Below are 12569 nucleotides of genomic sequence, written 5' to 3' on the forward strand. Positions count from 1 at the left end.
GGGGAAGCATTTTTTTCATTCCTGCATTAACTATTCAGTGGGATGACTTCCTTCCACTCTACAGAAAGGGCAAAGATCCTCAAGTTCTACTACAAGGAATGCATTCTGCGAGCACTGCCATCTGGAATGAAATGGGGCAGAACTGAGTCATAGTGAAGTCCCACATCCGCCTGCTTCCTACATCAGGAGATAAACTCCACTCAACAGGGATAAGTAACCACGGGTAAGAACCAAAGAACAAAGCCAAAGGCAGATCGTCAGTAAAATGAGTGAATTTAAGTGTTAATATAAAAAATGAACACCCACACAGCATTATCCAACCCTCACAAGACACTAGTCTTTGAAAAATATTTAATGTATGCACAGAAGATTCTAATGGGTGTTTTATGTCTTAGGCGCCACTAGAACACCAACAAACTTTCCACTAGCTTAAAGGGAAGGATTCCTATAAGCACTTAAAATGTTTTGTGGTTTTTTTTTTAAGTGGAAGGTTTTGGGTTTTTTGGTTTGTTTTTTAAGATTTTATTTATTTATTTGACAGAGAGAGACAGTGAGAGAGGGAATACAAGCAGGGGGAGAAGCAGGCTTCCCTCGGAGCAGGGAGCCTGATGCGGGGCTCGATCCCAGAACCCTGGGATCATAATCTGAGCTAAAGGCAGCCGCTTAATGACTGAGCCACCCAGGTGCCCCAGCACTTAAAATGTTAACAATGACTTCAAACTGCTACTTGGGGAGCCAGGATGGAAAATGTTTTCCTCGATCTACAGACCCACATATTCTCCAACATACACACATGCCCCCTCTCACACACATACACAAACTGACACAGGAAAGCCTTGTATCAAAACTAACTTTCTGGCTAGAGGGCTATGGATTCATCTACTAGCAAAAAACTATCAAATCCTTAGTAGTTCAAGCTTTTGGGAATTTGACTGTGGGGTACATTTTTCATTTTAAAAAACCTCCCCAGGGGTGCCTGGGTGGCTCAGTCGATTGGGCATCTGCCTTCAGCTCAGCTCCGGTTGTGGTCCCAGGGTCCAAGGATCGAGCCCCATATCGGGCTCCCTGCTTGGTGGGGAGCCTGCTTCTCCCTCTCCTCCCTGCCTATGCTCTCTCTCACTGTCTCTCTCTCTCAAGTGGATAAATAAAATCTTTAATAAAAATAAAAATTAAAAAAATTAAAAACCTCTCCAGGGTATGTGTTGTGGTGAGCACTGTGTATTGTGTAAGACAGATGAGTCACAGACCTGTACCCCTGAAACAAATAATACATGTTAATAATAATTTTTTTAAAAATCACTAGAACACCTGGGTGGCTCAGCTGGTTAAGCCTTTGGCTCGGGTCATGATCCTGGAGTTCTGGGATGAGTCCCACATCGGGCTCCCAGCTTCATGGGAGTCTGTTTCTCCCTCCGACCTTCTCCCCTCTCATGCTCTCATGAGAAATAAAATTTTGGGGCGCCTGGGTGGCTCAGTGGGTTAAGCCTCTGCCTTCGGCTCAGGTCATGATCCCGGGATCCCGGAATGGAGTCCCGCATAGGGCTCTCTGCTCAGTAGGGGGCCTCCTTCCCCTCTCTCTCTGCTCTGCCTCTCTGTCTGCTTGTGATCTCTCTCTGTGTCAAATAAATAAATAAAATCTTTTAAAAAAAAATAATAAAAATAAATAAAATTTTTTAAAAAATCGCTAATAATCTAAACACCCTGAAATAGATACAAACGCTGCTATACATTAATTTCTGTATGTATATAAACATATATGTATTCTATGTGTGTGTATGTGTATACAAATCTTTTCAGTCTTTTTTCTTTGCATATACGTGCTTTTGTTTTTAAAACTGGGTCATACTATACCTACTGCTTCATAACCCACTTAAAAAACTTTCATTAAATCATTATTGCATTATTAAATATTTTTAAAATATATTATATTTAAAAGAAGAATGCAAGAGTGGTTCAAATACAAAATTCAATCAACATTATCCACCATATTAATAAAGAAAAAACATAATTTTAACTGATAATCCAGGACTCTTTCATGACTTAAAAAAAAAAAGAAAAAGAAAAAACCCTCATCAAAGGAGGATTAAAGGGAAACTTTCTGAACATAGTAAGTGTATGGGAGGGCGCCTGTGTGGCTCAGTTAAGTATCTGCCTTCAGCTCAGGTCATGATGCCAGGGTCCTGGGATCGAGCCCCACATCTGACTCTCTGCTCGGCAGAGAGCCCACTTCTCTTTCTCCCTCTGCTAGTGCGCTCTCTCTCTCTGTGTCAAATAAATAAACAAAATCTTAAAAGACAAAACAAAGCAAAAACAATTAAAAAAAAAAACACAAAACCCCTCCGCAGAGCCACCTGACTGGCTCAGTTGGTAGAGCATGCGATTCCTGGTCTGCAGGTTCTAAGTTCATGTCCACATTCGGGTGTAAAGACTAGTTAAAAATAAATAAATAAAAATAAAAATAAATTTTCCCAGTGTCCAATGCCTGTCATACAATATTCCACAAGGAAAGGACTAAAAAAAAAAAAATATATATATATATATATACACACACACTCTTACGACTTACACAAAAATAAAGTGCAAAGAACAGGCAATAATTCTACAGGTTTCTGGCAACACAATCAGGATCTGACAAATACTTCCTGTAGACCCCCCTTTCATACTTAAACTAGAGTGTCTAAAGGCATTTTTCACACACAGCCTTTTAACACATATGTACGGGGTGGAGGTCCAGTGGTGACATTCCAGAAGACTTAATCGCAGAGGCATGCCTAGACAAACAGCTGGACCATGTGGACGATAGCTTCCATTTTCAAATGTGATCGGCTACTGAAGCACTTGATGACACTGTGTTAGGGTGTTTTAATATATTCAGTCCAGAAAAGAGTCAATTACCAGTTTGGGGACAGTTTTAAGCTAATAGAGATAGCCTGGTTTAAACTATAAGACTTAACATGATTCAAAACTGCAATGTTTCCTACAAGTAGGAAAAGAAAAAATCAAGTATTACCATGACCAAAAAAAATTAACAAGAGGAAATAAGGTTTATTTTTTACATGGCTAAAGTTACCAATTTATATATGCTTTGGCTTACTTATTCACAAATTATTTAGAAGATTCAAAAATTTTTTAAAAGACTTTAATTATTTATCTGACATAGAGATAGCAAGAGAGGAAACACAAGCAAGGGAAGTGGGAGAGGGAGAAGCAGGCTCTCCCTGGGACCCAGGAGCCTGCCCTGGGGCTCTATCCCAGGACACTGGGATCATGACCGAGCCAAAAGCAGCTGAGCCACCCAGGCACCCCCACAGAAGATTCAAATTTAAAACAAAGAAAGCTCCCGATAATCTTTTCAATTTTAAAAAAAAATTTTTTTAAGGAAGGCTCCATGCCTAGTGTGGAGCCTAATGCGGGGCCTGAACTCACGACCCTGACTGAGATCAAGACCAAAGCAAAGATCAAGAGTCAGACATTCAACCGAATGAGCCACCCAGAGGCCCCTCAATTATTTTCTGACTAACAGTCTGAGTACACGCACAGTTATAACCTGGATGTTGTCATTACTAAATATACAAGGCACTTAACAGTTTGCAGTGCCCTTCAACATGTTATCATATTTAATTTAAACTGTTAAGCAGGATGATTTATACATAAAGTTATAATCTAGCAAAACAGTAACTCTTTCAAATTCTAGCAGCATTCAGTGAGAAATGTATTTAGCGTAACCTAAATCCCACGAGCCACATGAAAACTGGATTCATAAAAACAAACCTGTGTTTCTGTATGAGGGGATAAAAGGAAAGACTTGGGGGGTAAGTGCAGATAAAAGGGGTGAGGGGTGCCTGGGTGGCTCAGTTGTTAAGCGTCTGCTTTCAACTTAGGTCATGATCCCTGAGTCCTGGGATTGAGCCCCACATCGGGTTCCCTGCTCAGTGGAAGCCTGCTTCTGCCTCTCTCACTCCCCCTGCCTGTGTCCCCCTCTCTCGCTGTGTCTCTGTCAAATAAATAAATAAAATCTTTTTAAAAAGAGGGGGGGTGAAAAATAAAAAGTTAATCCCATCTAAATTTGATGTATTTGAAATTTTAAAATTCAAGCTATGATGATAGGTTTAAAAGACACACCTTCTTACTTGGAAAAAGAAATACATACCTTCTTTCTGCTAACATTTCATAAAAGTCTCTGATATCTTGACCAGATTTTTCCATACAGTGATAAAATGCCAGCTGACTTTCTCGATTTGCAAAATCCACCTTAAAAAGAAAGAACAGCAGGTGTGTGATTCAAGTTTCAGGTTTTCAAGATGGAAAGCATTACTGAATTTTTTTTTTTAATATTTTATTTATTTATTTGACAGAGAGAGAGGTCACAAGTAGGCAGAGAGGCAGGTAGAGAGAGAGGGAGAAACAGGCTCCTCACTGAGCAGAAAGCCTGATGCAGGGCTCGATCCCAGGACCCTGAGATCATGACCTGAGCCGAAGGCAGAGGCTTAAACCACTGAGCCACCCAGGCGCCCCAGCATTACTGAATTTGAAAATCCTTCCCAACATAGCCCTCTGGATAAACTTCAAGTAAGAGCAATCTGTCTCAACTAAGTGAAACAGTTCTAACTGAAACTGTATTTTGTTAATGTGAAATCTCTCTGAAATTCAACAGAAATCTCGATAAAGAACTATAATTTAACCTCCAGAACCCACACTGAAGGAGTGGAAAAGGCAAAATGGAAAACTGAAACTACCTCTGGAGATTCTAGGTTGCTAAATAATGAGATTGACTAAACCCAGGAATCTGTGTTGCAAATTTGCTGGAACCACGCTTAGAACATAAAGTGAAATATGGAAGATCATGTAAACTTCCCTCACAGCTGGGCCTTAGTCACTTAAGCCCACGGTACCCATCCTCTATCAAGATCTCATTTCAAAAGACTCGTTCCAATTTAACCAATATAGGTATTAAGTGCATAAACTGCTTCAAGTTATCATGAACAGAGGTTTTGAAACAAAACAGCAGACAAAAGATCAACTGTTCAGTGGTTACCCACTCTTTAGGAGAGGAGGAGAGGAGAGGAAGAAAGGATCATTCAAGAAGCTGGAATGAGTGACACTTCGAGCTCCCGGGTGTGCAGATACCCACAGGTGAATGTGGGCCAGTCTGCACCAAGAACCTGGGGTGTAAAGAAGCACATTTGCTTGAATGACATGATTTTCAGGGAAAATTCTGTGGCTAATGACCCTGCAGCCTCAAGGAGCCAAGTATACAAATAGTAATAGTCCCTTTAAAAACAGGACATACAGTGCATATCCTATAAACCCCTGCCCTTGCCGGGCAACCACACAATGCGTTAGTGAGACGGTGGGATCTCAGTGTGATGCTGCTGAAAGTCACTCTGCACACCTTAATTTTATTCCCGCCGATCTTCCTCCCCTTGGTCTCTTTTACAGCTGCTTGTGCATATTCAATTTCATTGTAGAGAACCAGAGCCATGCCTTTCAAGCGGTCAAACACCACCTATAAAAAACAACAAAAAAAGCGAAACAAAAACCAAGTAAGAGCCTCCTCCACTAGACTCAGTGTCAATCCCAAGAAAATCTTAAGTCTCAAGGACGCTGCCAAGAAAAAACATATTTATCTATTTTTTATTCTAGAAGAATAAATTATAATAAATTTATAAAATAAATAATAAATTTCAGTGAATTCTGGTTATAAGTAGAATTCTTAACTTAAAGCTGGATGTCTTCTTTACGCTAGCAGTCTTTACGGTGCGTTTCTCTGAACAACAAAAGCTACACCGAAAGAAATGCTGACATTATGCGCCATGCCCACCACAGAGCGATTCCGCTCCCAAGGAGTTCAAAGCTCTCCTTTCACATACTGTAATGGGGTTCAGAGACCCTCCTGCTGGGCGCAGGGACACATCTTACCAACATCAGTTAGATGTACGTATTTTGTTTTATGACTGTCCCTTTAAAGTCATCTTTTTTTTTTTTAATGAAGTCCAATTACGTATTAGTGTGAATGTAAATAACTAGATAATCAGACTAATATTAACGAGATAAAATTATAAAAACCCCTAAGAAACATTCTATTTACCAGTATTATGCAAATTAGTTTCAAAATTAATCATCTTGGCCAGTTCAAAATAGTCTTCCAAAATACTTCCTCATATCATAAGCTAATAGACACAGTTGTCCTTCTGTGACAAGTTATGAGTTACTAAAGAAAGAAAATGTCAACACTAAAACTTTGGGCTGACAGACAGAATACCGAGAACAGGGAGTCAGACACCAATACCAAAACCTCCCACCTACCTTTACCACAGGCCCATATCGGCAGAAATGTCGTGTTAAATACTGATCCGACACGTTTGAAGAAAGCCCGTCTAACCACACACAGTTTGTAGGCATGCTCTTTCCAAAACCCAGCTAGATAGGAGAGGTGAAATTTCTATTAGTAAAGTCACCAATTATTCAACTACAGAATTCTAAAAAAAGAAAAACTTGCCTTCTGTAGGAATCTTATAGACCATCATCCCAAAGGGCAACCATCGGGTTAAAATCAAATAGAAATTTATATAAAACTAATTCTGCCAGGCTGAGCAAGTTATTAGTTCATGAGATTTTAATTTATGGACTCCAGGCACTTGGCTTCCTGCCCACCCCCCCCAATTTTATTTATGTATTTTTTTTAAAGATTTATTTATTTATGGGGCACCTGGGTGGCTCAGTCAGTTAAGCATCTGCCTTCAGCTCACGTCATGATCCCAGGGTCCAGGAATCGAATCTCCTGTCTGGATTCCTGCTCAGCGGGGCGCCTGCTTCTCCCTCTCCATGCCCCCAGCTTATGCTCTCTCTCACTCTCTCAGATAAATAAATAATTTTTTTAAAAAAAGATTTATTTATTTATTTGGGGCCGGGGGTCAGGAGGAGAGGGAGTCTCAAGCAGACTCCATGCTAACAGAGCCCTGCTTGGGTCTAGATCTCACAACCGTGAGATCATGACCTGAGCAGAAACCAGGAGTCAGACACTCAAAACCTACTGTGCCACTCAGATGCCCCAAGATTCTATTTTTTAAATAATCTTTAACACCCATCATGGGACCTGAACTTACAACCCTAAAATCAAGAGTCACATGCTCTACAGACTGAGCCAGGCAGGCACCCCAGCAAGTATTAATTTTCAGTTTATTTTTATTTTTTAAAGATTTCATTTATTTGACAGAAACAGACACAGCGAGAGAGGGGAACATAAGCAGGGGGAGTGGGAGAGGGAGAAGCAGGTTCCCCACTGAGCAGGGAGCCCCGATGTGGGGCTCGATGCCAGGACCCCAAGATCACGACCCGAGCCAAAGGCAGATGCCCAACGACTGAGCCACCCAGACGCCCCTAATTCGGTTTACAGTATAAGATGATGAGGATGCAAAGCAATGTATCACCTTTATGGTTATCTAGCTATACTGCAATTTTAAGTAATCACACAAACAAAAAACCTCTAAATCATAACGAATCCTAAAAGCATAATAACTTATGCAAAGTCCTTTACCTTGAGGCGATTATTTCCGAGGTACTCCCCATCCATTTTCTTAATAGCCTTACAAACGCTGGCAATATCACAGTACTGCAAGAACGCATACTGAGGAACTCCATTTACTTTCTTAATATCAATATCCTGAAAAAGCCAATAAGCACCACTCTTACTGACAGGCCAACAGAAAAAAAATCAGAATAACCCAAACCCAGATGAAGTGCATATTTCTCAAAACAGTCATACTCCCCAAAATCATTTTCTTAGTTAAAACTGTACATCGTAAAGCAACTGTGAACAGCCAAGACTACACGCACAGCATCCTTTAGTCACAACATGAAAACCTTCCTATGTGAAGCTCTTTGCAGAAGAGAAACTGCAAACTCAAAATTTAAAATCCAGAATACCTGTGTTAGGACACATTTATGAATAAAGAAAAGTTTGTGCTTGACTCAGCGGTACATATACTAAAACTGGAACAACACAGAGAAGAGTAATAAAGAAAAGGCAGCCTATTTAATAAAAACTTAAGAAATATAAGTAGAGCCTTGAACAACAATGGGGTAGTGGGGGTGTGGTGGGGGGGTGCCTAGGTGCTAACCCCCAAGGCAGTTGAAAATCCACATACAACTACTGACTCCCCCAAAACTTAACTACTCGCAGCCTACTGTTGACCAGAATGCCTTGCAGACAACACAGTCAATTAACACATATTTTGTATATATGATTATTACTATACTCTTAAAGTAAGCTGAAGAAAAGAGAATGTTATTAAGAAAATCATAAGGAAAAAGTCCACATATAAGTGGATCCAAGCAGTTAAAACCATGCTATTCAAGGGTCAACTGTAATTCCCTTCTGCAATAGTCTAAAATCCTTACTAGGGGCAGGCCATTTAAAATATAATACCTGAGAAGAGTACGAATGGTAAAGAAATCAAGTTTTCAAAAAGTGGTTTAAAATGTGCAATCCTAAATTAGAAGACTCATCCCACCAGTGTATCTAACCATACCAAGCCTGGTGACTGATATATATGGCAAAGACCTCTCACATCCAAAATCAATCAATACATAAATACCTGAACTATTTCGTAAAGATGTTACTGAACACCGTCCCTAGATTAAAGAAACACTCTATAAAGGCATAACCCCATCTCTTTATTTAAGTTTGTTTATTTTTAAGTGATCTCTACACCCAACATGGGGCTCAAACTCACAACCCTAAGATCAAGAGTCCCATGCTTTTTCAACGAGCCAGCCAGGCGCCCCTAGCCCCATCTCTTTAGAATGCTTGAAACCTGTACTCACACCTGATGGCTCTGGTCCTGCCTACACAGACAAGGTGGTATAAAAATTTGGCTTACTTACAACATGAAAATGGTCCAGAGAGGCAAAACTTATAGTTAAGAACAATAATGACCCTTATGGTGATTATCTAAAGTATTCTGTAAATCACAATCTAAAGTATTGCGATGATCTAAGCCTCTTAGGGATCATAAGCCAATAATCAAAAGCTGAAATAGAACAAAATGAATAATGTATTTAAAGAGCTGTTAGAGGAGTCCTTTAAAAAAAAAAAAAGGGCAGTAATTTAGGGACACCTGGGTGGCTCAGTTGTTAAGCGTCTGCCTTCGGCTTAAGTCATGATCCCAGAGTCCTGGGATCAAACCCCACATGGGGCTCCCTGCTCAGCGGGGAGCCTGTTTCTCCCTCTCCCATTCCCCCCACTTGTGTTCCCTCTCTTGCTGTCTCTTTCTCTCTGTCAAATAAACAAATAAAATCTTTTTTTTTTTAAAGCAGTAATTTATATTCAAAATAGTTCTACTTAAGTAATGGTAAGCAGGAGCTGATTTTCACCATAATGTAGAAAGTTAAAAGCAGGATTAACTCCATTTAAGAGAAATGGTCTCCAACGAATACCGGTGGGTCAAATCACCACACAGGTTCTTCTAGCTACAGCATAATCTGTTATCGATAAGCAGCAGATCATTTCCCCAAAGTTTGTATGTCATTAAAACAGCTACTCTCGTGAGCAACTGCAAACATGATGAGATGTGGTTTTCAAACAGAATGCTGACGTGGCCACCTTATTGAGAAGCATGGCTCTTAAAACAATAATCACTCCATTTTCAGCAACCCTGTCGATGAAAATGTATCTGTAGCAGCCACACTGCAAAGTAGGTCTGAAAGTTTTTATCAATTATGAACTGACTCAGGGCACCTGGGTGGCTCAGTGGGTTAAAGCCTCTGCTTTCGGCTAAGGTCATGATCCCAGGGTCCTTGGATCAAGATCTGCATCAGGGAGCCCGCTTCCCTTCCTCTCTCTTTCTGCCTGACTCCCTGCCTACTTGTGATCTCTGTCAAATAAAAAAATAAATCTTTTTTAAAAACAACAACAACAAAAAACAATTATGAACTGGCTCATAAATGCCAATCAGGAAAAAAATTTTTTTAAGATTTTATTTATTTGACAGAGAGAGAGCGACAGAGAGAACAGAAGCAGGGGGAGTGGGAGAGGGAGAAGCAGACTTCCCGCGGAGCAGGTAGCCCAAAGCAGGCCTTGATCCCAGGACCCTGAGAATCATGACCTCAGCCGAAGGCAGCCGCTTAATGACTAAGCCACTCAGGCGCCCCCCCAATCAGAAAATTAAATACTAGATCACTGTCTAAAGACAGAAAAAGCTGGAGCCCACACAGGCAGGTGAACTCCAGGTTATTCATCTCAGTGGGCAGTACAGCTGGAATTAGGGTATATGATGAAAGAACTTAAAATGAAAAAGAAAGGAAAATGCATGTTTTGCTGTTTCTCTAAATATATATTTACAGAATTCTGTACAGAATATTTACAAAATTCTGTTTTTTGACTTTCTAGAACCACTTCTCTCTTGCCCCTACTCCCCCCATAAGATGAGGTTTAGATCAGCTACAAGCACAAATGTTTTATCCTTCAGATTACACCACTAAAAAAATAAGATTTTTGCTTACAACATCAGTGTGTAAATAAAGCCGGATAGCTGAATGGATAGGATGGATGCATGCAGCACGTGCGCGCACACGAACACACACACACACCCCTGAAAGATTAACAAATGTTTTCTCTACCCAGAACATTTTTTTACTCTCCGAAGTCCAAAATTACACAGCAATTTCTTTGCTGTTATTAATACAGAAAAGGTCTAGGGGAGACAGTAATAATTTTCCTACTTTTTCAAACACAAAACAAAATAGTATATGTATCCCAAGGGTATAAAGCTGTAACCAAACTATTTTCATTAGAAAGTGACTCAAAACTTGAGTCACGAGGATTTGAGTCACGAGGAACAGAAAAACCCTCCAAATTCCTAAATTTAACAATGACTTGCATAATATAAAAAGTGATTCTAATTAAAATTTCAAAATAGAACTGAGCTTCCGGCATGACATCCACGTTCCAGTAATCCCCAAGGTAGTCTGATGTGCACTGTGAGAACACAGTAACTCACACACTAAGCTTCTGCTTCTTTCTTACAAACACATTTTCTGTTATTTTCCTTCCAATCCACAGGACTAGAGATGGCACTGAACAGCACCCCATGGACAAAGAAAAATAAGAAAAATGGACAGAAAAATATGCATGTAAACAAAGACAAATATCTATACACAGTTTTACATACACACACAAAATAGTTTTGCTGGGTCATGTTTTAGCAGGAGTAAAAAACACATAGGGCAAATGAGAAACATATTCACTACACCATCTAAATATCATCTTTTCAAATACAATCTGTCCTATGCTTTATGTTTTATGACAAAGATCTAAAACAGGTTTTCGTGTAAAAAGCAACATACCACAATTTCTCCAAAGCGCTGGAAGATGTTGCGAAGGTCATGGTAAGTAGTGGTTTTTTCAAGGTTGCCAATGAAGAGGGTTCTTGTTGCTTTGGGGTGAAATTCATCTATCCTTTCATCCAAAGGACGAAATTCATTTTCACTTTCCGTTTCTGTTAAGTGGGATGGTGGCAGAGTAAAAAGAGAACAGTTTTGTTTGTTTGTTTTTCAAGTAATCTCTACACACAATCAGAAGATCAAGAGTTGCATGCCCTACTGACTGAGCCAGCCAGGTGCCCCAAGACAAAGTGTTTTAATGAGTATTTATATATCATGGGAAAATCTACACTTAAGAAGCTACGTCTCTGAAATACTGGGCTTGACTACCATACAATCTGAAAAATTATATACACCTTCAGAAAGAGCTGCCTTTTGCTAACTCCAAAGGCTAAAGAAACTTGTCAACAAAACTTAGGGAGACGTAACACTTTCTTTGATCTTTAAAACAGAAAAGTAGACTGAATTTCAGTCTGCAAGTTGATTTGTTTTAAAAATAATCACTGACACAGAAATAGATTTTAAATTCCAGCAAAAATAGTAATTACTTAAGCCTAATCTTAGGTTCCAAAAATTGTGCAGCAGGCTGTCAATGAGAAGTATAAAACTACAATCTGAAACACACATAAAACTCAACTGAAGGGCGCCTGGGTGGCTCAGATGGTTGGGCGTCCGCCTTCCGCTCAGGTCATGATCCCAGAGTCCTGGGATCGAGTCCCCTATCAGGCTCCCCGTGTCTCTCTTGCTCTCATGAATAAATAAATAAAATCTTTAAAAAACAAACAAAAAACCCTCAACTGAAAATAGCCCAGCTTCATTACTTAATTTTTCAACATTTTAGAAAATATTTAGCATTTTACATTTGTCATTACACAGCCCAAGTGCCTAAATGTAGCAATTGTTAGGTGCAAGAATAGTAACTGTATGAAAACAGACTGAAGCGGCACTTAGAAACTTGCTGCTGCAAGGTCCCCAATGACAAACGAGAAGAGACTCAATGACTCTTAAGGTTTCTATTTCTTATGATCAAAAGTCCTGGTTCAATGTCGTATTCAAGCAAAGCCTTTCTCTGAAGCTCCATTTCTAAACTTCACCCAGGGCAGAACACTCAGTGTTTTGTCATAATAATTATAATAGAGCCCACAGAACACGTGTTCTCTCTTTTTTAATGTAAAACAAAGCCATCC

At 39.7% G+C, this 12569-nt stretch overlaps 1 protein-coding gene across 1 annotated transcript in view; it reads right to left on the reverse strand.

Annotated features, from left to right (window-relative positions):
- The window catches only part of SPEN (spen family transcriptional repressor), a 95719-nt gene that overhangs the window by 13810 nt on the left and 69340 nt on the right, over positions 1–12569 (reverse strand). Inside the window, 5 exon segments of the mRNA XM_046025212.1 lie at positions 4151–4251; positions 5393–5506; positions 6307–6420; positions 7538–7663; positions 11347–11498. Of these exon segments, the coding sequence (XP_045881168.1) occupies positions 4151–4251; positions 5393–5506; positions 6307–6420; positions 7538–7663; positions 11347–11498 (607 nt within the window).

This window comes from Meles meles, chromosome 1 (genome assembly GCF_922984935.1).
Source record: "Meles meles chromosome 1, mMelMel3.1 paternal haplotype, whole genome shotgun sequence".
Classification (NCBI taxonomy): Eukaryota; Metazoa; Chordata; class Mammalia; order Carnivora; family Mustelidae; genus Meles; species Meles meles.